Here is a 27,334-nt window from a genome sequence, read left to right as displayed (position 1 = left end):
TATTGTTTCAAATTTAAGTGTGACAATAGTTTGACAATAGTGTTTGTTTTTAGATATTAACCATCGATATTAATAATAGATGTTTTAAATTCTATAAAAAGTTATATAAAAGAATATAAAAGTTACGATTAATCTAGAATAGTTTATGAATTTTTTAGAATTTTAAAAGTTTTTAGAGATATTTTCAAACACCTTTTTCTAAATATGTCTCTCCCATTTAAAATGTCATCATTCAACGAAGAAAATGAAATTGCGAAGTACTAATGTGCATTCGTTTCTATCAGGGTTTGATGATAGGCTAAGAGCAACTTGTAGCATCTGTTCTTAATCGTTAATATCAGCACGAGTCCCAACGGGGTTCACGATTCACGATATTTAAACGGAAATTTACAGATCTTCCCGGACCGTGAAAATATCAAACACTTGGTAGTGGTGGGAATAGTTTAGGCCCCTCACCAGCTGTGGCTTTGCCGCTTACGCGGACACTCGGAACAGAAGTTGAAGCCGACCTACAACCTCGATGTTTGGCTAAAGCCCTCACCAAAACGTAGGTGCTGATCAGATTTTCGGGTTTACTCCGTTCGGTGGTGGCCGTTTTCAAGTTGTCGTTCGAAATGTACAAACGAGAAATAAACTACTCGGAGGATTTGAATGTAATGGGAAAACAGTAGTCCCATTTCTGGTAGGAAGCATCACCAAAGTACTCTTAGAATCCCCAGATTCCCTTTGGAATATATCGAAACTGATATAAAAATTATTCACGAAATATTTGGGAAATGGAGCGTTGTACGTAATGTAGAAGTCCTGAATGATGCAGACAACCCGGAATGGAAGTTGGGCGAGGTCATTATCTCCCTGAAGATGAAAACTCCCGTTCCCAACTTTGTTGTTATCGGATCCGCCAGAGTAATGATTAACTATCCTGGTGTATAAAAAAACAGTGTTTCAGATGTGGTGCCTTCACTCACCTTGGAGCAGACTGTCCTAGAGTTAAGTGCAAAAACTGCTTCAAAGCAGGCCACAATCAAGAAAAATGTGAGGCAGCTTGCCTGAAATACGGGGTCATTGACCACAAAGTGGATACATGCCCATCAAGAACCCTGGCAGAGAGGATGGGAGGTGCAATCACATCTGCAACTGCACCAAGCAATGGAAATAGCACAGCACGGGAAGCCTCTCCACCTTTAAAGGCCACTCCTGATGCTACAGAAAGCCACCCCTCCACCTCTAAAACAACCAAGAAAAACCGTAAGGGAAAAAAAATTTCCACAACAGAAACGAGCAGTAAAAACCACACAGAAGAAATAGTCGATATAACTACAGTAGAAGAAAGAGAAGCTACAAATACTAATATAGATATAGCCAAGGAAGAAGAAGAAAAGATGGAGGCAGATACCAACACTTCCAAGCGGCCATTAAGCCCACAAGAAGAAGAGTTGATAACACCAAAAACAGCTAAAGTATCTGAGACCGCCCACCCAGAAGTCCCTCGTGCAAAAGCAGGGGAGACTCTAAGCCATCTTATTAGAGGTATCCCTGGAGTGGCGGATAAATTCAAAGAAGCGATCACAAAATTAGGAGAACCTGAACTCCTCCTTACAGGGAAGCATGGACCTGATGTTGTCAGTGAAAAATGGGGTGACCTTTTCGTTGATGACATACAGCAAAATCAGCCCTGATCAAGTAGAGGTTGCTATGGATTTAGATGAGGAGGCAGTTTCGGCGTTTTTTATAGCTCTCTGCAAACTGGACATGGTCAAGGGAAGTGAAGTGGCCAAGAGAATATTAACAGCCCACAACAAAAGAAAGACATAGTAACCACCTTGTGGGTTTTCTGTACTCAGCTTCACTGGTTTTTAGATCCCACAGGTGGGGGAGGACCTGAGAACCCGAGTGGCGAAGGCTTACAGCGAGGCGGTGCAGTTCCTGGTGAGCTGCATCACTCGGGCCAGATCCTTCCTCCACCTCTAAATTTAGTTTTCCATTCCTTTGGCTTTCTCGATACTTATTTGTTACATGTTTTCCTTTTCAGGATTTTTCCTTTTTCTAAAGGGAAAAATCAAACACCGTTTAAGAAACGCCGCTGGGGGGCAAACAGCTAAAACAGGTCAACTGAGGCCTCTTTTACCTACTCTACTACTATGCACTCTATCTTTACTTCCTCTCCTACTATCTGCTGACTCTCAGCCTATCTTACTCTACAGGCCAATGATGAATTTTGTTGAACTCACAAAATATATATTAGGTGGTATAAATGTTTTATGTTTTATTTTTCTTTTCCTGGGTACTGTTGACTTATAAAAAATAATTTCAAAATGACTAGATTTTTAACCATCTTGGATTGGCTAGTCTGAACTACGACTGAATCAAAGTGTTCCAAAGCTGGTTTGCCGAATTAAAAAGCAAAACAATTTTTTTAAGGAAGAATAGTCTTGTCTTGAAAGTATGAGTCCTTTTAACTTAGTGTAAAAGTCTCTATAAAGGTTCGTGGAAGATTTTTCCAAAAAACCGAAGTACAAATGTCAAGTCATTCTGGCAACCGCGCTGAAATCCAACCAACCATAGCTAAGCCTCCAAATTTCCATCACTGCAACGATTTGCTTTTTGCTGTAACGGCGAATTAAAATTCTCAGCACGATGTTCATATTCCTAATCTCTCCCAGCCTAGAAGTCACAATATTGATATTTGCATTCAGGACTATTTCTTCGAAATGTATGATTTGTTTTTCCAATCACATTCCTGTCACACTAAGAATTAATTCCCAGCATGAAAGCAATTTCTCCTCTAGCACTTCTAAAATCTGAATATCTAAACTGCGCACGCACAGCTACACTTCTTGGAAAGAAGTTAAAGGACGACACAACCATGGGCAAGGTGCATCGTGCCATGTAACGAGTCATGTTTGTAGCCGGTATAAACTGGAGGAATACGATGCCCCAACGTCAGTGCAACTGTGTCCGAACTAAGGGAGTTTGAAAGATGCGTTGTGATAGGATGCAGTGTTGCAAGCCTATCTTCGGCAAATTGTTGACAGGTTGGACCATCCCAGGTCAACAATCAGTGATACCGTACAGGGTGTCAACTGCAAGAGTTACCGGCAGTGGACGACTTACCACATTCACCGAACGTAACCGTAGGTGCTGCGAAGGATAATATGTAAAAATTGCCATTCATCGGGAACGTTGAGTTCCAGGAATTCAACTGAACACGAATCTGCATAAAAGCATGCAGAACCGTGGTCCTTCCGTGGATTTCCATGGAAGGACCACAATAGGCAACCCCCACATTATCCGAACCAATATGCAGTGTCGTCTTCAGTGATGCAAAGAGCCTGCATAGTGGGACGTGGAGCGTATAGATGGACGGGTCTAGATGTGGTAGATGCCCGGCAAACGTCTTTTACTAGAGTATGTAACCCCAAGTATGAAATTCAGAGGTGGCGGCGTGATGGCATCGGACCTTTGTGGTGCTATGAATATTGAACTCCAAGAGGTATCTGAACATTCTGGACAATGCAATGCTTCTTACTTGGTGGTATTTCTACAGAACTAACCATTGTCTCTTTCAGCAAGACAGTGTACTGTCATAAGGCTCCTGCTGTAACTGCGTGGTTTGTGGACACGAACTTCATCACATTTGATTGGCTTCCGCACAGCCATAATCCCAAATATAATGAACATCTATGGGATGAGCTAGAGTGTTGAGCGAGGTCAAGGGACGTCTGCCCTGCAGCAGTCCAAGACCTACATGCCAACACAAGAATGGTCCAAAATTCCCATCGATCGTTATGCTACGCTTGTGAAAGCGTGTCCCGTAAGATTGCTACTGTCGTCGCAGCGAAAGGAGGTCCTACATCTTTTTAAGGTGGGCGTCATGGCTGTTTGTGCCTCACACTATGGAGTCCGTTAACTTCTTTCCAAGAGCAGTATATATACATATCCACTCACCAACCAGTTGCTCCGGTTGGTGAGTGGATATGTATACTTTTTGAAGCTTCAAAACGTATACATAAGGGTACTCTTTCTGAAGCCAATAGGATGCGAGTTCAAATCCCACGGATTTGAAGCCACCCGAAGATGTGGGTTGGAGGCTTGAAGTGGATTGAGAGAGTATCGTGTTTAGTTTTTAGAGCATGGTTTCCTGATTATCTAATCCTTAGCACACCCTCAGCAGTAAATGTAGGAGATGTCAACAACATTCCTTGGACAGGATTGTTTTTTCTCATTGCGTAATATTCAGTATTCTAATGTGTAACAATTTCTTGTTACAGGCATGCCCGTCTGGAACCTAAAGGGTACGACACGTTAGGTTCCAGACTACCGTTGTATGGCGAATTTTGTCGTATATGGATTCACTGGTCCCCCACTTCTAGATCTAGATGTGTGTGTAATGGATTAATAACTTTTTATGCGATCATATATGTACTTAAATGATTTACTGGATCGATTACTCAAGCGATAAATGAGTATTTGAGATTTCCCTGTGTCCATTAATATAAAAAATCGTTGATAATAATTAGAAAAAGGTGTGTGATATCTTTCAAAATTTTTATATGTTTTTCTCAAAATATTTTAAACTTATTAAAAAATCTACTTAAAAATTACCTTTTAAATAATGTTCTAAATAAATTTGGAAATAATTCTAAAGTTTATAATTTATATTATTGGTTTATTAGACAATTCTTTTCCTGAATACTTTTCATTTCCTGAATACTATTTCATTGAAGTATTTTAACTAAAATTAAATCATTTTTTCCCCCCAAAACTTGCAAATATATATCTTCAGAATTTTTATATCTTTCTATCCCAAGGAAAATCGAAAGCAGCATTACGCTAGTATTGCTGGTGAGCAAAATAAATGGAGAATAGAGAGAGAGAGAGAGAGAGAAGAAATCGGTTTATATTTGACTTAAATAACATCGAGCTGTAATTTCTAGGAAACAGGAACGGAGAAAGATTGGTTCGCTGAAGAGGAGGAGTTAATAGAGCGAGCTCGAAGTTATGAGAAGGGATGGTGACAGTTTCTACTCATATATTGCTAAGTTTCTAGAAAGCGGCTAAAGTGTTTATTTTTATGACGATATAAACATGAGAGATTATTCGACGCTGGAAGGATAGATGGGTGGAAGTTCTGGAAGAAATAAGGAACTTCTTAAAGTTATTTGACAACCTTTAGATTGTCCTTTTTTTAGGTAATACGTACACAAGGAGATTGTTTCAATGGGCGACAGCAGAGTGGATGAACAAGTAAGAAGAAGAAAATTGTTCTCTATGTTTGACGTTAAAGTGGGACTGATTGCTATTGCACGCGACTTCACGGATTGAGAGGAAAATTACGTACGTCAATTCTAATGACGAGTGAATCATGGAAATATCTGTATTAAATGCACGTTATAAGAAATGAAATTCAGTGAGAGAGGGGAAAGTGAAGTGACAAATAAGTTTGTACTCAGTCCAAGACAATAAAATATTTTTAGGATGCTCATAAGGGCACTTCCTCTACTCTGAAAATATATTTAATGTGCAAAAGGATTTAGGATTTTTAAAGAATTCATATGTATTTAAGACGTTGGACAAAAGGGGAAAGTTATTTTTTGGATGCGGTGTCTGTGTTTATTCCAAGAAAGACTGGAGGGAAGAGTGGTCTCCAAAAGAGAAATCCACGTTGTCTACAAGAGGTGCCTCTTGTTTTGATATATAAGTCACGATTAACTTGTACCATCGCTGAATTTAAGAAAATTACTTCCTGATCTGCTGATTTATTAGTGTAAGATCTGTCCACTAGAGAAAGGGTTTGAAGATAATGTTCCATCTACGAGCACACGTCATGTGCGACTGGATTGAAAGTTAGGAACTCGTTTACGAAAGTTAGAAGACAGACCGTAGGTCCGATGCTACTTAATAGGTCTTTGCCATATCCGAATTAATGTCTTACAGATAATAAACATAGCCAGTTGAGTTTATTTAATCCCGAATCTCAGAAAAATAAATCGTAGAAGTAATTTCTGTTTCCGAAAATGGTGTTAGGGTTTTTGATAGCAAGAAGACGATAGTTGCCTGCCCGAACTCTAGCTCTGATACCTTGAAAATGATCAACAGCCATGAGTTCAGCTATCAGTGATGGCTGAGAGTGGAGACCAGCTATCTGCCTATTTCCAAACAAACGTTGTTAGCTAAAACGCTGACTGACAAGGAAGTCTACCAAACTATTTAAGTTTCGTCCTGTATACTAATCAATAGCCCGATGTGAGTAACAATCATTTCATATACCTTCGAGAAGAAGAAATGTTGGGAGTGTCCAATATTCCAAGTGACTTTGAAAACATCACTAATAATATACCAACGTACAGGAAATTGGAATACCAAGAAAATCAAGCTTGGACCATAGATGCAAAAGTTATTGTCCACTTGAAGACTCCAGTAACCAGCGGTGATGTTACACCAGACAAGAAATTAAATTCTACTACTGATGCTTAGTACAACATACAAGGAAAGATTTCAGTTCTATTCAGACATATATATGGATGCTATACATCGTTTTTAACTCATGGGTAGTTTTCCTTCTGCTTTTAGGTTGGGAAATATATTCGAGGATACTAAAAGGTTTATCGATATTAAGATGCAGACAGAGCATTTTGCAGATACGATATGTGGATATGCAATTGTTTCTGTTTTGCTCCGTGTAAAAAGTCCTCATTGGGTTGTTTATAATCGTTCAAATTATAAAACATCTACGATTAGAAGTGTTATTTGATGAATCCAACTGGATTATGGGTTGGAAGTATCTTGGATTGCATTTTGAATTCCCTCTACGAAGCCAAGAAATTTATCTTATTTATTAATTTTTATTCATTTGAAGGTAAGTTTGTTAATCTCATATGGGTTGTAAGAAAAGATTTCTTCATTCCACAAATACATGAGATGAATACATCTATGTTTTAAATAGAAAATTGGATGCACAGAGGGAAATACTTGTGAGATGTTATTGTGAAGAATGATTTGGAAATTAAACTGAATCCAAGAAAAGAAATTGCTACTTATCAAAAAATTTCAGTATCAATGGTAACATTAGGATTTTATTTCTCCTTAATTTTGCAAGAAATAAGGCAGGAATGAGTTTTGTTAACATCGACGTTTAATAAGTTATTAGAAACCCTATAAGAATAGTTCGCTAATCAGATTTTCTGATTGCAATCTCGATGTTTTCTAGAAGCTGTTGATTAGAATAATGGAAGACTTGTCAAATGAGAAATCGAAATGTAATGCACTGTCATCAGAGAACTGTGGATTGTAATTACGTTGATCTTAAGGTAGTCGATATGCAGGAGGTGTGCGAGCGTAAAACAGAACCCTGTGTTACACTAGCGTTAATTGCAAAGGTTGGCAGGAATAGCAGATTATGGAAATAGGATTAACTACCATATCATTACCAGAATTCAGTTTATAGAATAGTCAAATCACTTTGTCGGAAGAGGACACTTAGTCTAGCAAAGGATAATGGGAGAGGATGATTAGATTTTACTGTAGCATTTGATACATTGAGGCGCAATCTTTTTGTTTACAAAGTGCAGCAATATAAGAATAGTAACAATTACTGAATATTTACAGATTAGGACTGTTGTTTCTCCTAATTTTTATCAGTTATGAGCATGGAATTCAATGTTTAAGGTCCAAACTCGTAGACAAGACTCTGCACTTTCTCCATCATGTGACCTCTAATACGATAGTAGAGGACATGCAGTTGACTCTCGAAAGCCATCGTGAGTGTTTAATACTATTATTTCTGTATCCATCTCCACTTATCTCACGCGTCATTTATGGTACTTCCCACCGCTCACGGCGACATTTTACGAGCAACAGCTCAGTGAGATGTTATCAAAGTAGTCGGTTTATTATATCGGCATATCTGTCACACCTTTAAAATTCCAATTAATGTCGGTTTCCTTAATTTAATTAAACTATGGAATAGATAAACTTCACGAAATATTCTTTGAGTGAAAGTTTTCTATGACTGGATTAATCTTGCCGAAAATATTGGGGAAGGAAGGGTAGCGAAATGCAACAGATCTGCATTGATTTGCTTCCCATTCTGCGTTATTTGTCTTTCAAGGTTGCTACATCCCGACTGTGTACTCTACATCCCATCCCATCCCATTTCTACTTTCCAAATTTTAAAACCTTACACTTCTCAACATTGAATGGACATCCCCACTCAGGCACCCATTCAGCCAGTGTATTCAAGTCCTTTTGCAAAGCCACAACATCCGCTCTGCTTCTGATAGCTTTCCCCAACTCTGAACAACTGTACCATTCAGACCTCTCTTAATATCATTTACATACAAATTAGATAGCAATGGACCCAAAACAGACCCTTGAGTACACCACTAGTAACTTTCCTCCTCTGGGATATCGCTCCTCCATAGACAATTCGCTGATACCTATCAGACAGCCAATCTCTAATCCATCAACTAATTTAGCACCATCCGGTCCAATTTAATTACCAGCTTGTCATGTAGCAGTTTATCAAAAGCCTTTGCAAAATCTAAATATACCACTGTATATGCAACTCCCTTATTTAATGCATTAGTCCCTTTATTATAAAAAGTAAGTAGATTACTAAAGTACGATCTTCCTTTAACAAATCCGTGCTGTCCACCAAAGAGTATTTTTCTGTTGTCAACCCAATTCTGAATCTTGGTCCTAACTAACCTCTCTAACACTTTAATCACAATTCCAAACACACAGACTGGCTTATAATTCAAATATAATTATATTTGATATTAATGAAAAAAATTAAATATAATATAAAATAATGTAATAATTTTTTTCTTAATATAATATTTCATTTTGTATTATAATATTATAAAACCAAAATATTAAAATAACCTAATTTACTTTTTTTGAGTGTGCGAAATTGGGTCATTTGTGGGGTCGCTTCTCTGTGATAAAAGGACAAAGTCTAATAACTAGAAAATTTCTACGTAATTTCTCGACGATTCGTAATATCAAAGGAAAAATACAATCTTTTAAAATCACGCTTTTAAGGAGCGCTCCACAAAGGTGAAATAAACTATGCATGTTATCACCTCTTTCGGTTCTTTACACCGACATGAGCGTTGATACTGAGAGAGAAATATTTTACCCTTCTTTGGAAATAAGTTAAAAACAGTGCGTTGGTTTGGATAAATTTTCGAAATTACAAACATTAGTCTGCTATTACAAACATCAATAAAGTGTACTGGTGGAACCATTATTTTTACTCTTATCTGGAAAAATCCTCCTGGTTTATGCTCACGGGTAGACCCGCACTTCGCGTCTTTCTTCGTGTTGATATCCCTTATTCGGCAGTATTATCATTCATTATAAGATAAAACGATATTTTTTACTCCTTCTGCAGTTGAATACTACAAAACAGACTGATTCAGAAGTACCAAAATACTTATAATTTTACTCATACTTTTTAGGAGAGTTGATGCTAAATGTATGTTGACGTTTGGCTTATTATAATTTCTGTTAAGAAGCTTAAGACTACTCGGGGAAGCGAAATCTTTAAATTAAATATTGTGCTCTGTTATTCTGCGAGAGAGAGAGAGAGAGAGAAAGAGAGAGAGAGAGAGAGAGAGAGAGATGGACAATGCTGAACATTTTTAAATATTTCAAACATTATGTTTTTACTAATAAGCTTATATGTCCAAAATCTACTTAACAATTGTTTCGCTAACATTAGGAGCATCTCAGCAAATATTCCAATACTACTGCTTTGTTATTTTCTGTGCAAATAGTTTACTCTGAGGATTATTGTCAGCAAAGTGTCGCACATGCGCTCTATGTTATCAAGCACCCCCCCCCCAGAGACCTTTCAAAATCTACTACATGTTATTTCATAAAGCTTTTTTCTGGAATTTGTTCAAAACAAAGTAGCTGTAATATAACACCGTAATTTAGACGCCAAAATAGCGAAGTAAATAAATTAACTGAACAAATCCCAATTCCCAGTGCCTACGCTTTTTCAGGCAATTGTCGGGATTTAACTGTCTGCCACAGAGTTTTGCATTCACATACGTGTAATGCACAAGAGTATATACAAATACTTTTATTCACTTCTACACATTCGGGCCACTAGAAGCCTTTATGCAGATATACGTGAACGTCATTTACGCAGCGTATATACAAAATAGTTGGTTCAGGTGCGTCATCACGTGTTCTGGGCAACTATTGATCACGATGGGAAACACAAAGGATCTTTCAGAGTTCGATAAAGGGCTTAATGTTGGTGCCCATCTGTCTGGAGCCACGATTCTGAAAACAGTAGAGCTGGCTAGTTTCTCAAAAGGTGAGATATTCCGGGTGTTTAATCAGTGGAAAAATGATCTAGGCTGCTTGTCTAAGAGTCGTATGACCACCCAGCCTGTTTCCAGCTAACTAGACGTTGGCAGGAATCAGGTGGTGTATATGGGGGTTGTTCTCATGGGTCCTGTAGGTCCTCTCTTCCCCAGTGAGCACACTTTGATCGCTAAGCCTTATCTAGAGATTGTTTCGGACCAGGTATTGCTCTTCATGCGACAATGTGGCCGGGCTCTTCCAGTAAGACAATGCCCTATGTCACAAGGTTCACATTAAACAAGTATAGTTCGAAGAGCATATCCAACATTCCATGTGCTCTCCTGGCAGCCTAATTTTCCTGATTTGAATCCCACCGAACATTTGCAGGACCATGTGGAACTCAGCAAATGTCGGTCGACGCCAGTGTGTGTGCGTGTGTCTGTGTCGTTTGGTCGCTCACCTACGCACGTTATTTTGTCTGTATAGTTTGTCCATAATACCTCAAGACACCTTCTCTCTGTACAAGCAGTTATTTCGACCAAAAAATGTCCGACACTACTAGAAAAGTGGTCATAATATTTTGGCCCCTGAGTGTATGTGGGAAAAGAAAGCAAAGTAATGAAAGAGATAACTGAAACAAGTATTTAAAAAATTGGAAAACAAAAAAGTTTAATGATGACAAAAATCTCTACGCAAACGAGAAGGAACGTACAAAGAGTTTTATACAGTTGCTTTGTTCTATGAGAACACCGTGACTTTTCAACATTAAAAATTCTAATTCTGATAGAGGACGTAGCCACTAGCATATAAAATTCGTCATAGCTACACCCCAAAACAGGGACAGTAGAAAACAAGCCATATTTCAATATTAGGGCCGACGTACATGTCTGGCCACTTCTTCTTTCTGTCTTAACCTCTTTCTATCCACTGCAGGATAAAGGCTTCCCCGTTAAGTTTCCAACTGTCTTTAGCCAATATCCACAATCTCATGACAAATCTTTGTAGATCATCCCTCCATTTTGTTCTTTGGTGACCTTTCCTTCTTTTTGTATCCACTCAGTGCTTAATTTAGTTTGCCTTTCGTCTTGAAATCTACTAATTATGGCCAACTCGCCATTACGCACAATCAAATCTTGCAATTTTGATAAAAATTTCTTCATATATTGTTCTGCTGGATTAAGGAAAGATCATAGAGATCATTTTTAGAGTACGCGGCATTGCTGACACAGTAACAATGTTTACTGATGCAGAATGCATAGCTGTGTATTATGATCATATACGAAGCTCTTCTATTTTGACTTAAATTTAAACCGTAATGTTTTTGTTCATTTTATTTAAGCTGAATATTAGAATATTAGAATAACCCATGATTATTCAACTTCTCAGAATTTTAGCTTTAACAGCCTTAATTAAAATATCAGAAAAATCATTTCATCATGAAACGGACGATTTAAAAACAAACATGAAAAACCTTTTTTTGAAGCACATTCATTTAAACGCTTTTTATGCTACTCTACATATCATCGTTATAATTTTTCTAAAAGAGTGTCTTACATCTTCTGATATCATTTTTATAAAATTGCAAATATGGCTATTTTTTTTGCTAAAATATTAAAATACTTTTTAAAATAATTAAATTTATATAAATAATATTGTTCTACTTTTTTAAAGGAACACTGTTTAGTGATGCAAGTAATTCAGGATTTGAACTGTAACACATGGATTGTAGATAAGCTTTTCTGAGTATTCTTTTTGTGAATTGGTAGATAAAAATAAAAAAAAAATCTAGAGTATCTTTTGACATTCTGCATCTAGTTTAGATTTGTAATGTTTTCTGAAATTCTTGAAAAAAAATAGTTAAAATAATTTACCTCTAACCCGAGATACTTAGGTTTTCTTAAACGCCCACATCCTATTCAAGTTGGTTTTTGTAACTATAATTTTAGTACAAAGTAGTTTAATCTTATACTTAAATATATATATTCTTGTGTGTACACTGCGTATATTCTTCCGTCCTGGATTTTAACCACCAAAGAGCTTCGCCAAAACCAATACAGCTTAAGAGGCTGTAGAAGAGCTATTCGCATTGTCTTCATCGTCTGTTTGATGGTAATCAACTTACTTTATTCTCTTTCTGATTTTTTTACCAATGAAAATCATATTAATCTATTAATGCTTTATATAAATTGATCTCGCTGTTGGACAGTAAAAAAAGAGAACTATGTTTTAGTTTCTATGGCAATCTCGAGTGATACTCTATTCATCTGGGCAAATTGTAGCTTGCATGCATTATTTAACTGTGAACTCCCATACATCAAGTCATAATTTATTCATCTTAATGGCAGATTCGCTATTTTAAACTTTGTTAAAGTTTTCAGAATTCACTGTAATTGAAAATAACTTTTAAAATAATAAGAATTTTTTCTTTCAAATTCTTTTTCCTACTCGAATATTCTGATTAGTAACACTAAATTCATTTCGTTGAAAGGCTGTTAAATATTTTGTACGCTTTCTGTCTTGTAATATTTTCTTTATTTTTACAGTTACGCAGTACAGTAAAAAAAAAAAAAACATTCTCCCTGGTGTATTTTAATCGTCTTTCTTTCATTCCTTTTCCTCCCCATTTTTTGAATGAGACCCCAGAAAATATTAGAAAATTAATTAACACACGGGCTGCAAAACTTGGGTTGCAAAGAATGATTTAATAAAGTAGAATTTTCGCCTGTTTCATTTGATAGGCATATATGCAAAATGAAATAATTAAAATACACGTGCATTGCACACAAAACAAACTCAACAATACAATAAAAATGACTCAGTGTAGACCATAGCAATCGTTTGACACTAAAATTTAATTAAATGTAATCATATAAAACTCAAATAAAATAAAAACTAAGAAGATAATTATGACGAAAAGGTCCATGGAACATTATTTCTAGGGCGATTTAGTTGGATATAATACGATTGCGGATAAAACTGACAGATCTGAAATAGTATTCTTTTTTGAATAGTGAAAATTGTGGTACTAGCCATTATACTATAGAAAAAATAAGCCGTGTTATGTTGGTAATGATCGCCACAAATAGTTCATTTTTCCTGAAACGGTAGGGTCAAATGTCGCTGCATTTCTTACAATGCAAGCGATTCACCCATAAACCATAAAAGATAAATCGCTCTACACAATCATATTTTCTCTTGGGACTTAATATCTTAAAAAAAAAGGGGGGGGCCTTCATCATAAGTGGAATGTAGACACTGTACTGTAGACTCATAAAACACTGTACCTTTCTAGAGTACCTACGGTATCATTCTACTTTGTTAGAAACCACTAGAACCATTTATTTGCAGAAGATCCAAGCTCGAGACATTATTTGGATTGTAATAGTTGAAACTGCAGCATAAACTTCTAAGACTATGAGGCCAGAGTATTACATTTATAAATGGTTGCATGTTTTTTTCTGTCAGGTATATCTGTTTGCTCTGCTATCTCTGTAGGAGACCGACTAGCTCACATTCAGCGGAAAGTCCTACTCCATTATTAATACCTGCGTGGACATTGCTGCGCAGTTGGATGATGTTCCTATCTTATTTGGCGAATGGCTCATCCTTTTTCTTTTTTTCTGAACTCTTTTGTAGAAAGAGGTAGCCCGTATTAATTGCAAACGCTATTGTAAATGCTTCGGAAAAATATCTCCTTATAAACCCATTCATTATCTTTTATGTTTCAGTATTATTTAAAATAAGGTATGAGTATTTTTTGAGATGCCCGACAAATGAGTTCCGTTCTGTTTTAAATCTTTTCTCATCCGTTATAGGAGGCAGCAAGACAAGAAACTTGTGGTGCACTTCAACCTTCATCTGTCTTCCGAAGAAAGCCGTATTACAGCCACTGATTTGTATGTCATTTTAATGGAAGAAGCCCTTCGTCAACAGCTCGGTGTGTTTGAAGGATTATCGTTGGACCAAGATTCAATACAAATCCAAGGTAATATTATCTCCATTTGCTTTTTAAGGCCATTCCATTTATGATTATTATTATTATTATTAAGTTTAGTTATTTTTTAAATATTTTATTTATTTTTTTGCATGGTCCCAAAACCTAGCTCAAGAAATCAAACGTGGGCCTTTTCTTGAGTGACTTCAGGCTAATTCAAGCTATTAGTCAAACACTGGGCAGCGAAAATGTTTTATCATTTTAAGGCAGTCACAGAATATACAACACTAGAATTCGTAAATGTGGTTTTGAATGTGTTCGAAGCTGATTTTAAGTCTTTCGCATTAAAACAGGAGTACCAGAAGAAATCTAACAGAAAATTCACAGTCTAACAAACAGACTAACTTGACGCTGGAGGGAAGAAAATCGATCAACAGCAAATAAGACCATCTACTGGCTGAATCACCACATTATCTGACGAAACAGACCCATTTAACCCAAGATTTTCCCCATCCCTACATTTCACGTATAGATCAGCTTGTGCCATTAACACTCATAATCTTCCTTCGCTCCCTCTTTTGACCCAAGCATCGACTCATTTCGCCAACAAGAGCGATATCGCCTGTGGAATAAATAACTACAGCCACTACATATGTTTATACTGAACTACCAAGTATCCCCATCTACAGAAACCTTCAGAATTTCATTGCAAACTATTTACAAAAAACATTTCAAAATAGATATTTTGAATGCTGGATAGTAATAATGAGCTGATAGACTACTACATTGCAATGCAGTTTCCACGTCATCTTCATGAGGTAGAAACCAGATAGCAATGTAACTACATATATTAACTACCCTAATATCTTTGAAGGTATCATTTATAAGTGCCGACTGTGATGATGATTTTTTCCTCATTTAGTAATAACGCTTTCAGTACCTCAACCGTCAACTGTAATGATTTTATGCATAATTTTCATATTCGTATGTTTGCAAGTAGAGTGAATCCATATAAAAAATTAATGGCTAAAATATGCGTGCTAATCATCTGCACGTTAGCTGGTATTTTTAATCAACATTTTATTCATAATCATTATCTTCAAACTGAAACTGACTTCCAAGAACTCCACGTATTCTCGACTGCAAAGCGAATTTGTGGAATAGAAAAAAACTTATTAAGTGATGAAGCTGTCCTGCTTACAGACAAAATTTAGATCAAATATAAACTTTTAATTTATATTAAAAGAGTAATTATAAAGCCATACCTGGTTGTCCTTCTCATACTAAACTCTCAATTTCTCAAAGTCGCGTCATTGTCACACACACACACACACACACACACACACACACACACACACACACACACACACACACACACACACACACACACACACACGAGTATCCTCTGTTTGCTTCTTCTAAAAGTGGAATTCCAATCACTGTATATGTAATGGTCAAGAATCTGCTGTCTGTTGTATGAGGGTGTGCTGAAAAGTTGTGATAATCATCATGAAGGAAATTGAGGTCTTCTTTTACATCCTAAAAGAAAAAGAACACATTATTACAATTTGTGTTCTTTTTCTTTTAGGATTTTTCTTTTTCAAAAAGCATGATCATACGTTAGCATGATCATGCTTTTTGAATCTGTATCTCTTGGCACGAGAAATGAAATATCGTTTTATACTACAGTTTGTTGTTGTTTATGTTTAGAATATCCACTTACAAGCGCTTCATGGCAAATCCAGATTTAGCACGAGATACTGTAATATCCCAAAATATCTTTCTGATTTTGGACCCGTATAATTTGGTGCCTCAATAATCGGAAGTTGTATCCTTAAAAACGAACGTCATAAATCTGCACATAGATAATTAGTCCCCAATAATTTAAAAAATATTCCAGATTGTGTTACTTAGATATTTGAATTTGAAAAATTGGGAGCCAAATCCTCCTTTGTTTTCAAGTAATTGGAAGAATCTCTTTTTTACTGTTTTCGACATTCCAGTATAATTTTAATGCCTGGCTGTACAACTGTTGCTCTTCTGCGTCCGTTAATCAAGAATGTCGGTGGAATAGAGTAGGGAGGGGGAAATTGCTTTTTTTTTTTTTTTCTAGTACGGTGCTTTGGCTGTAAATATAAGTCGTTATTCAAATTAAGGGGATATTAAATCCCACATTGTTTTAAAACCGAAAAAGAAACTCAAAGATTGGAATCAGAGAGTTTCATACCGAATATAGTAAACTATAAAAGTATCGGCGATTACTAGCGTGAGCTAATGCAAGTAGTCCTAGTACGTAGTACAATCTCAGGCAACTCGTTGCAAAGGTGGGGAAAGTTCTGATCGCTAATCTTGGTATTTTCCATAATGTAAAAACACATTTCCTAGGAAATGTCGTGCTGTTTTTCATTTTCGATTGATGACTAATCTGATCTGAACGAACTGTTCGAACATGCCAATATTTGTTCTTTTAAGGTGTCCATTACATCGTCTGCATATGTCAGTGTTTTATTAGTTTTAGTTGTTCCGCTTTTTTTTTTTTTTATAGATGACGTTTAAATCTTTCTTTCTTTTTCTCAATTCCGTTTTGATCCCTTTGCCCGATCCTAATCGGATCTGACAGAAACCATATGGATACATTGTCATATGCATTTTTAATTACTAACATTAGATTTTCCCCTACACTGTCTGTTTTAAGATGTGGAATAGGAGGATACCGAATATTATTGAACGCCCCGGCTAAGATACGGAAAGAATAGCCATTGGCTGGTCTCTGTTGTTCATTAACCTGACCAGATCCATAAGGAGAAGAGGCTGAACTCTTCTCCCTAGTGATTTCCCTGTTCGACATTCCATGAAAGCTTGATTATTTCTAGTGTAGGGGAGTACCCAGGTACCAGTATTGACATTCGGATCCAAGATCAGGTACTGGTCAGAAGTTGCTACTTCCTAGTCAGTAGCCGGTGAAGTCTACCATCATTCCCGAAATCTATGTCTGTAGATGTGTGTGTGTGTGTTTACGAGACCAAGTTTGCCTGTTCCGAGGGATGAAAACTCCAAGTTTCGGGGAGGAAATACTCTCTACCTCCATATGAGACCGGCTAATTCATGTTTAGTCGAAAAGACATGATAAACGTAAATAGAACTCTGGTCTTTTCCACCAAAGGGCTTCATCGTCTATGCCAGCTGAGCTATGGAGACTTCAAAGCTTCATTTTGGTATGGTCCTTCTTTAGTATTCATATTTGATTTTCTCCACTGGCATTTATGTAAAAAGTATGGGTTTGAAGTATCTAAAGACTATTGGAAGCATAAAGTTCACCAGAAAGTGGTTGAGAATGAAAAAGCTAAAATACTCTGGGATTTCAAAATCCAGACTGACAAAAGCTTGGAATGCAACACACCCGATATCACAGTGGTTGAAAAAAGTGAAAACAAGGGTGTTACGTTTATCGAAATATCAGTACCAGGAGATAGTCGGATTGACAAAAAAGAAAATGAAAAAATTACAAAATATCGCGATTTGCAAATCGAAGTTGAACGAATCTGGCAAAAGAAAACGAAAGTTGTTCCCATAATAATAGGTGTTTTAGGCGCCATCCCTAAAACATTGAAAAACCATCTAGAAGCACTCGAGTTAGATGGATTAAAAATTGGGCAGCTGCAAAAGGCCGCTTTGTTCGGTACAGCTTTCATTTTCAGAAAGTATTTCCACAACTCATAGGCCCTTGGGTAGGGCCCGAATTAGTGGAATATAACCAGCCTTTTCTTAAGATTGAGGAAGCAAATCAAGCTTTGATAAATATTATATATATATTTATTTTTCTCCTTCATATTTGATTTTCTCCTTTATATTTTTTCTCTTTCATATTTGATTTTCTCCTTTATATATATATAAATATATTTTATTTGTTTTTCTCCTTTATATATATATTTTTTTTATTTGATTTCCCTTATATATATTTATATTTTATTTGATTTCTCCTTTATATTTTATTTGTTTTTCTCCTTTATATATATATATATATATATATATATTATTTGATTTCCTTTATATATATTTATATTTATTTTATTTGATTTCTCCTTTATATTTTATTTGTTTTTCTCCTTTATATATATATATATATATATATATATATATATATATATATATATATATATATATATATATATATATATTATTTGATTTCCTTTATATATATTTATATTTATTTTATTTGATTTGATTTCTCCTTTAAATATATATATATATATATATATATATATATATATATATATATATATATATATATATATATTATATATATATATATATATATATATATATATATATATATATATATATATATATATATATATATATATATATATATATATATATTTATATATATATATATATATATATATATATATATATATATTTATATATATATATATATATATATATATTTATATATATATTTCCTTTATATATATATTTATATGTTTCCTTTATATATATATATATATATATATATATATATATTTATATATTTATATATATATATTTATATATATTTATATATATATATATTTATATATATATATTTATATATATTTATATATTTATATATTTTTTTGCTTATTGATTTTCCAAAGCCTTGCTTTGGAAAAGTAAATGATATTCTGCAAAGAACAATACTGTAAAGAACAATGACAAAAAATGATTATTGATCAACTTAATAAATGTTATGTATTTTCCAATAAGGTGTATTTTATATTTTATTTTTTTTTAAACATTTTTAAGTTATTTTAAAATTTATTAAATATTTTAATTAAATTTAAACATTCCATTTATTTTATAAAGATTTCTAAAAATAATAACATAAAATAAAGCTGAATAATCTACTCGTCGGAATGAGTGACTTATAAACTATAATAAATAAATATTTATATGGTATACAGTTCATTTTTTGTAAATAATCGCTTGGACTTAAGAAAACTTGTATTTAAGAGGTAATTAAAAAACTGGCTTCAGTTTCATAATCTCATTGTCAGGAAGAACTCGTTTCAATAATAATTCTAGCAAAAAAATTGTAGCATGCATACTCGCTAGAATAAAATCTATATCGGATGTGAAAATTATCACACCGACATCACGTGATCAATTATCTCTTACTCCTGATAATAAAAATATTTGTGGTGTGCACAGATCTTTCTAGTTATTAAATAGAAAAATAAAGATAAAAAATTCTATATAAGCTATGCTATTTTATATATAAAATTCTATTGGATTTTATAAAATTCTTAGAGTTATTTATTTAATTATTTATGGAATTATATATATTGCTGACTATAAATAAATTCGATTTATTGATGGGGGTTTATTAGAGTTACTTTTGACCTTTGTCTAGAGCGCAAGTCAGCTGTAGATGATTCAAGTGATCGATGGATTCCCCGAAGACAATATCCAGGTTATCTTGAGGGATTAAGTACAGCCGCTACTACCTCCTTAACCCCAGATGTACCTCGTAAGTGTGTGCCTACCGAAGTGAACTTTTGTGTACACGTTCCCTATAACTTGACCTCGTATCCAAACCTCCTGGGTCACCGGAACGCCACCGATATGCAAAAGGAACTCGTGGCTTATCGTCAGATCATCGACTTCGAGTGCTACTCCTTGGCGCACGAGTTCATCTGCCAGCTACTCCAACCCGAGTGTGTGGATGATCGCTTGATTCTGCCATGCAAGGAATTCTGTGAAGGTATAGAGAATGTGTTTAACAATTTCGCTTCGGGCTTAGCTCTTATACATAGAATCAGTTTGAATATTTTAGCTGCAAGGAACTGATTATTCTTAAGTGCAACAGACTTGCAATTAATGATGTCGAACAAATATTAATCTTAAGCAGATGCATTATTTGTGACATTGGCGTAATTGGGATTGGTATAATGAACTGACACAATATTGCACTTGTTAATTAAATTTACAACGCTCATCTAAATAACAATTAAAATTCTTAAAGAAATGCTACTCAATTGATACATTTGAAATTAACCGTAAAATGTAAAAGTCTGAAAGGCTATTCTCGACCAAAAGGCGTATATACATATCGTCTAAAAAGTGCCATGTTTTTTTTCTTTTCTTTTTTTTTAACGTCATTATCTTGAAGATTTATGAAAGTTACAACCTAGAACCCAGATAAGTTTCGAATGAATTTTTGAAGAAACTGGAACGTACGAAATAAGAATTTTTTGACTCAAAAGGTTTATGAATCACCATTTTATATAACGTTATTAATTTCTTTAGTCTTGTGCAGCTCAGTGGAGAAGGCATGTGCCTTCCACGTCGCTAAATTGTCCGAAGAGAGAGAGAGAGTCGTAAGTTTGATTCTAGTAGCCGACTAGAGGGATTTTTACTAAGCCTTTTTCGATTGGTTCCCGAGTTAGTCGATTTCTGGCACGTGCAAGGGATTCCCCCACCCCGGAAACTCAGGTTTTTCGTCCCGTAAACTCAAGAAAATTGAAAATTGACTGACTATTTTCAGACAGTAAACACAGTATTAGGATTAGGGACCACGAGATGGCGGCACTTGTCAGTCGCCTCTCTTCACGTGACGCCATGTGTAATCAGTGATAGTCTTGGGCCAGCTTTTTCTAATTGACTGCCGGTGGAGATTGAATTCCCCCCATCTCCCCCCTCAGTCTCTTTGAAAGTTAGATAGAGCTAAAACTGCGTCACTTACTCTTTTTTTTTTTTTTTTGCATAGGAACTTTTTTAAGCCTCTTCAGTCATCCAATAAGCAGGATGGTCACTGTGCGTTTGGTTGGATAGTGGATATGCTAACTATTTGGAAATATAATAACAATAATAAATAGATGCCCTCTCAATGGCTTATTTATTCTTTGTGATATTGGTAAGAGTCTGAATCACCCAAAATGAACTATGGCTAATGTTATCAGCAGACCGAAATGCGAGAGTGCCAGTTAAGCCAATAAATAAATACACGGGAAGACACGGAAGCGAACAAAGATAGCGTAAGGTATTGGAAATATTGACAGTTCAATGGAAAAACTATTAAACAGAAGTTCAAAGAATCTACAGAGGTTAAAGTCAGTGACGGGACATTATGTGAAGAGCTGCACAGTCTAGGTTTCTAGAAAGAGTAGCTGAACATAGGCCAAACGTTATTCGTGGCAATCAGCAGCACATACTACATTTGGTGTCGTTGAAAATCTGAGATATATAGTGATGAATCCTTCTATATCCTATTACCTATCGGATAGGCTAGTAAAGATGTAGCTGATGCCCGGCGAAGACCTCTTTATAGTCGAGCTAGCCATTCCAAATATGAAGTTTGTGTGGAGGACATGTAAAGGGCTGTTTTTCCCTAGTAGAGACTCTTAGTTTTCGATGGTATGCCTGGAAGTATGAATACCGAGATATTTGACACTTTTGGATGATGTTATACTTCCTACATTGAGGCAGATCCATGACTATTTCAATAACACGCATCCCCCCCCCCCCACCGGGTCATACTTCAGGTAGTATTGCGACATGTTTTGAGGAAAAGGATGTAGAAACTTTTGACTCACCCGAAAAAATCCTGACTTAAAATGACCAGAACGCCTGTGGAAGAAACTGGTACAGGCCAGGCATTGCATCCAACAATGGTACATTCTCCTTGCTTCTTCTAGGCATATTCTCCACCAGTTTGCGAAAGAAAAATACTCTAAAATACCTGACTCATATTATCGCAAACGTATGGAGAGTAGGCGTAGAAAGGAGAAAGCTGTGATAAGGAGAAAAGGAGGTCCACAGGCTATTAAGGTATGTGCAGTTAGCTCTGAACTATGCTGTTCCTATACCCATTTCTTCATAGCGTGTAAGGTGACTAGTAGCACACCCAGAGGGGGGGGGCGTCCCCACCCCAAAGAAAAAGGAAAAAAAAAACTAGAAAATTTTCAAAAAAATCTTTTCCTAAATAAAATTCTTTTTTTTTATTTATTTATGTTGTGTCGTGTCTTCTATTCCTATGCTACTTATGAATTAGCGATCATTGCAGATACTCAGTCATAGGTCGTATGCGATACGTAGTGTGTATTCTCAAATCGTCTACTCAACTCGCCACCCTCCCCCCCAGAATTAAATCCTGAGTGCGCTACTATTTCATATGAAAAAAATTCTTATTATAATTTAACTCATTTTAATGATTAAAAAATCTGTCATTTGTAAGCACACGTGGCTGAAATGATTAATGAACGTTTTGTTGCTCTTGTAATAATAGTAATCATGAAAATAGTTAGGCCTATTCCGAGCTGCTTTCCGTTACTAACCAGTACAGATTTACATTTAATATAAAATTAGATTATATTAAGGATAGTTAAAAGTACGATTTCAGAAAGCAGGAATTATAAAAAGATACAAAAATAACAACAAAAACGTTTTGTTTCAATTGAATCATTTTTGTTGATTGACAAAATGTGGATCCTTCCTGATTTCTTAATGGCGATCCTTCCAGCTGGTACAGCTGGAAGGATCGCCATTAAGAAATCAGGACATTTTAATTGAGAAAATGACCCGATCTGATTTAACCAAACCAGTTTAAAAGAAAACTCATAACATTAGTCCATTACGTCACTATGTGTAGGTCATTAAATGTAAGTTCAATTGTGATAACAAATCGTGTCAGCGCTATTAACGAAATGTACCTATTTTGTGATTGTTATTTCCTTGTTTCATTTATGCATTCAGATATTTCCATTTTTTGTTTTGTCCTATTTTTCCTGAGATAAATAACATACTGGAATAACAAAAATCGCGCGATACTTCTTTGTCCTTCTAGCGTGGGCACGAACAATTCAGACCCCACGTTTGGAATTCCGTAACAGGCACTTATGCAGTCGCATATAGGTTCTAGTATAGTGTCGCCACCTATTGGAAAACTTAAAACTACATTGTATTATTTTGAATTTGTAGATTCTGAATAATATTGTTATTCAGAACCTATAATTCATAATACTATTAATGTTTAATAATAATAATAATAATAATAACGACTTTTTGATTTATACTCCTCCACAAATTTGAAAAAAAAAACCCAGTAAATAATTCGTAGTACTGAACAACTACATTTTTACAACATGGGCAATTTGCCTGAGTTTATTTACTTATTTAGTTGTTGTTGTTTTTTTTAATTATGCTAGCATACTTAAGAAGAGGATAAGAAAAATTGTGAAAAATCTTGCAAAGAATAAGTTGAGTTCAGACGAAAAGTTGTTAGAATAAGATTTTCACTTTGAGACAAATAGTTGAGAAAACACGAAACTCTAACAAGAGTTTCGTGTTAGAGTTTTGTACATATGGAAAAGGCATACAAAAAGGTGTCCAGAGAAAAAACTATCAAAATATAGGATTAAATGGAATATTATACAGAACAATACATCATCTGTAGTGTGACCTATAAGTCATGGAAAACATGCCGTAGAAAGGGCTCGTGTTTGTAAAGTAACTGAATAAGTTTTTTAACACCAGATTTATTTTATTAGTTTTGAAAAACCACATGAAGTAAATGGCTTCCATTTTAGGATTCACAAAGATAGGCCTTTTCTACTGAATACCATAACTTATGGGCCACACTGTATTTAAGTTATAAGTCAACAGTTAAAAATGAAAGGATGGGGGGAGAGTTAAGAAGAGGATGTGATGTAAAATCAAGATTACGATAATGGTGCATGCTATACTCACTGTTGTCCATCTTCTTTATGAACCACATCGTGAAGGAAATTGGTATTAAACCTGATATAAAAATTGGATATATTAAACTCGGCACTTTATTGCAGATGATGATAGTATGCTTCTAAATACATCCACTGCAATTTTATAGGATTCTTTAAATAAACTGAGTAACTACCGCGAATTTGATACGAAAATCTGCACTAAAACGACAAGAAAACTCCTAAAATAAGCATCAATATGGAAAACATCAACTTCGTTTCCAAGGAGGACTGTACAGAACAGGTAAAACATTTCAACTATTTGGGAAACAAATTTTTATTGCAGTGGCAAACTAAATTTGGAAATAGATAATAAAATAAACTAAATTATCTGTAATAAGAAAGAAATTAGCGAGTACTCTAATCTTGCAGGAGATAGTGCTGAAACTAATTTTAATTTACAAATCTGAAAGTAGGTTAGAAATAAAGCAGTTGATTAAAGAGACACACATGTATATGAGAGTTCTGAGAAAAATTAAGGGAGTGAACAGATGGTAACCATGGCAAAATCATTTGAAAAATGAAGATGTTATAAAAAGAAAATTGACATTATTAACAATCTGGAGAATCAGTAGAGTTAATCTGAAGTAGTCTGGCTATAGAATAGGCAAGAAAAGATGTTTTATACTAGGATTGCAACGAAGAAATCTAGAGGAACACCGAGATCTAAGTCAATACCTCAGAAGACCACATTGGCATCCTGACAAATAACAGATTAATTTGGAGGAAATTTGTTGATGGGGAATCTTGCGCTGATACCTTATGACCCTCGCATTGAAGTTACATATCAAGAAATGAATGATGTTGTTTATATTTTGGTGCGGATATCTATAACAAAATGCATCAATGTTCTTTAAGATTGTACGTCTGCAGCATATTTTGTATATAAGGCGAACTGTCATAAAGACCATCAATTATGATAGAAAAAGAACTATTAAATAACAGTTAACTATGAATAATCATTAAAACTTGAGAATAAATAAAATTGTGCAATTAATAAATAAAAAATAAACGCGATTTATGCCGAAAGATTACGCTGTTTTACAACTTCTATTTAAATGTCTCGGCTCGATAGCTAGAATTGTAAACAGCTCACTAAAGAGAAACCAATCGGACATCCGATGAATGGTCTAACTATTTCTCAAGCCTGCTTGTTCTCCTTACTAATTAGCTTAATTAATCAACAGTGGAGACAAATGCGCACAACTTGTATTCTAGACACGTAATGAGACTAGCGAGCAATTATCCTCCTTGTGCAAAGAGCAAAGAAACGCTAGCAAGTGTAAGACACGACTAAGCGACGCAACATAATTACAAACACACGTCCGCATTTCCAATAACTGTGTATTAAAAATAAAACTATACTGAAGGGTGAAAAACCGGAGCACTCGGAGAGAATTCATAAAACTTTTTATAATTAATTGTAACAATTATTATTTTGATATTCAGTATTAACAGATATCTCAAGTTATTTATTGATTTACTTTTTATTTCGCTTAGATTTCTGGAAATCCTGTAAGAAGCTTTTGCCCAAGACGGTAGCAGAAAAAATTGACTGCAATACTTTCCCCAAATACACAGGAATCAAAAGCTGTAAACCTAAACCAGGTATGTTTATTTTGTAGTTGATGAAGTTAATGACTTAGCCATCGAAACGTCGCACAGTTTGTACATGATCATTGAACGTTGAACACAGCTGGAAAACAATTACATAGAATTCAATAACTGTTGAGTTTAGATGAAAATATTGTCTAATACACCATTGTATTATACAGGATGCGGTAATGAACTCCGGTCTCGAGGGATGGCGGAGCGTCTCTGCGATGGTACGTTAGATTGCCGTGATTTTTCAGACGAAACCATGTGTGGTAAGTCGTAAATTAAGTACCCATATTGAGACACTTTATTTCGCTTTATGTTTGAACATGTAATTATTACCTCATACAGTTTCTTCGCTGCTTGTTATTATTATTCCATTATATAGTGAAACCAACTAAAAATTCACACGCGTATACTACAGTAATTAAATTTTAATAATATATAGATATTTTGTCTTAAGTATCATAAGACACCATCAGTACAGTTAATACAAACAATACTAGGAATGATATACAAAGAGACAGTTAGTGCGCATGCTTAACATTGGAATCCCTCTATGCGTACAGTAGCGTGTTTGAGGACTTTAAAAAAATTCAGCTGGAATTACAATTAAATTTAAATATATCTGATGAATTTATTTTATACAATTGAGGATAATAATTTCCCAAACTTTTGGGACAGTGAGACAGTCATTACGGTTTAAATTGGGTCTGTGACGTAGGGCTTTAGCACTTTCTTTATATAAACGCTCATGTTTATAATAAGGATCTATGAAGTAGCTGGATGTTTTTCCATTGGATCTTATGGTTGGGGTTTTCATTTCGTGTTGTACGATTCCAGATTTTTTTGGTTTGATAAGACAGATGTGGTCTTGATGTACAGAGATGCGTTTACTTATAGATCTTCCTGCTTGTCCGTAGTAGGACATCTTACAAGAACATCGAACTTCGTATACGCCAGGTAGCGTATACGAAGACAAACTCTCATCATTGGAGAAAGTTTGTCTTTTGGAGAAGGTAGCAAATTATAGATCTGGTTGATTGGTCTGTAGGTAGCGGCGAGTTTGTATTTCTTCATAATTTTTGACAGACATTCCGAGATGCCTTTTACATATGGTATAGGAGTCCTACGGGCTTCTTGTTTGGGTTGATGTGTAGGGAAATTGCTGATGATTTTTTAAGTTGTGTTTGGATTGTATCCAAATTTGGATATAATCCAAAGATTATTATTATTATTATTATCATTGTCGACCTGCCATTAAGAGAGGCAATAAGTCCATTGGTGATAATAGCATGAACGCCTCGATTTCCCCGCACTTATACCACGATGCACGTAATGACTACCAAATGTGTTCAAAGTAATTTTTATGTTGTGAGAGATCAACTGGAGCAACCAGAAAATCAACACCAGAGCCACAATCTGAGCCCAACTAATTCAGTGCTGGAGTTAAAAAATATATATATGTGACTAATAAATAAACCATATACATGTAGAGAATAATCATCACTGTAGCCTGTGGTAATTACGCAGCATATGTTTATCAGCTTGGCATCGTATTTGTTATTTTGAGAAGGCCATTTTGCTTGTACAGACCTGGTTCGAATATCGTATAAGATACGAGGGACATTTATAAGTACGTTTAAATACAAAATTAAGTTAGTTCTCATAAGAACAGCAGCGTAGATAAGCTTTTATCTCTCTTGGCAAATTTGTAGCTTAGAAC

General features: G+C 35.0%; 1 protein-coding gene across 1 annotated transcript in view; it reads left to right on the top strand.

The window, feature by feature from the left end:
- LOC150108102 (atrial natriuretic peptide-converting enzyme-like) overlaps positions 1–27,334 on the top strand; it is a 201,985-nt gene that overhangs the window by 156,898 nt on the left and 17,753 nt on the right. The window contains exons 6-9 of the mRNA XM_090415588.1: positions 14,139–14,308; positions 19,650–20,000; positions 25,513–25,620; positions 25,788–25,880. Coding sequence (XP_090271714.1) covers positions 14,139–14,308; positions 19,650–20,000; positions 25,513–25,620; positions 25,788–25,880 — 722 coding nt within the window. The remainder of the gene's footprint in view (positions 1–14,138; positions 14,309–19,649; positions 20,001–25,512; positions 25,621–25,787; positions 25,881–27,334) is intronic.

Source organism: Typopeltis vanoorti, chromosome 3 (assembly GCF_054136105.1).
Source record: "Typopeltis vanoorti isolate ZY-2024b chromosome 3, IOZ_Tvanoo_1.0, whole genome shotgun sequence".
Classification (NCBI taxonomy): Eukaryota; Metazoa; Arthropoda; class Arachnida; order Uropygi; family Thelyphonidae; genus Typopeltis; species Typopeltis vanoorti.
This window is presented reverse-complemented; position numbering and strand designations above follow the sequence as displayed.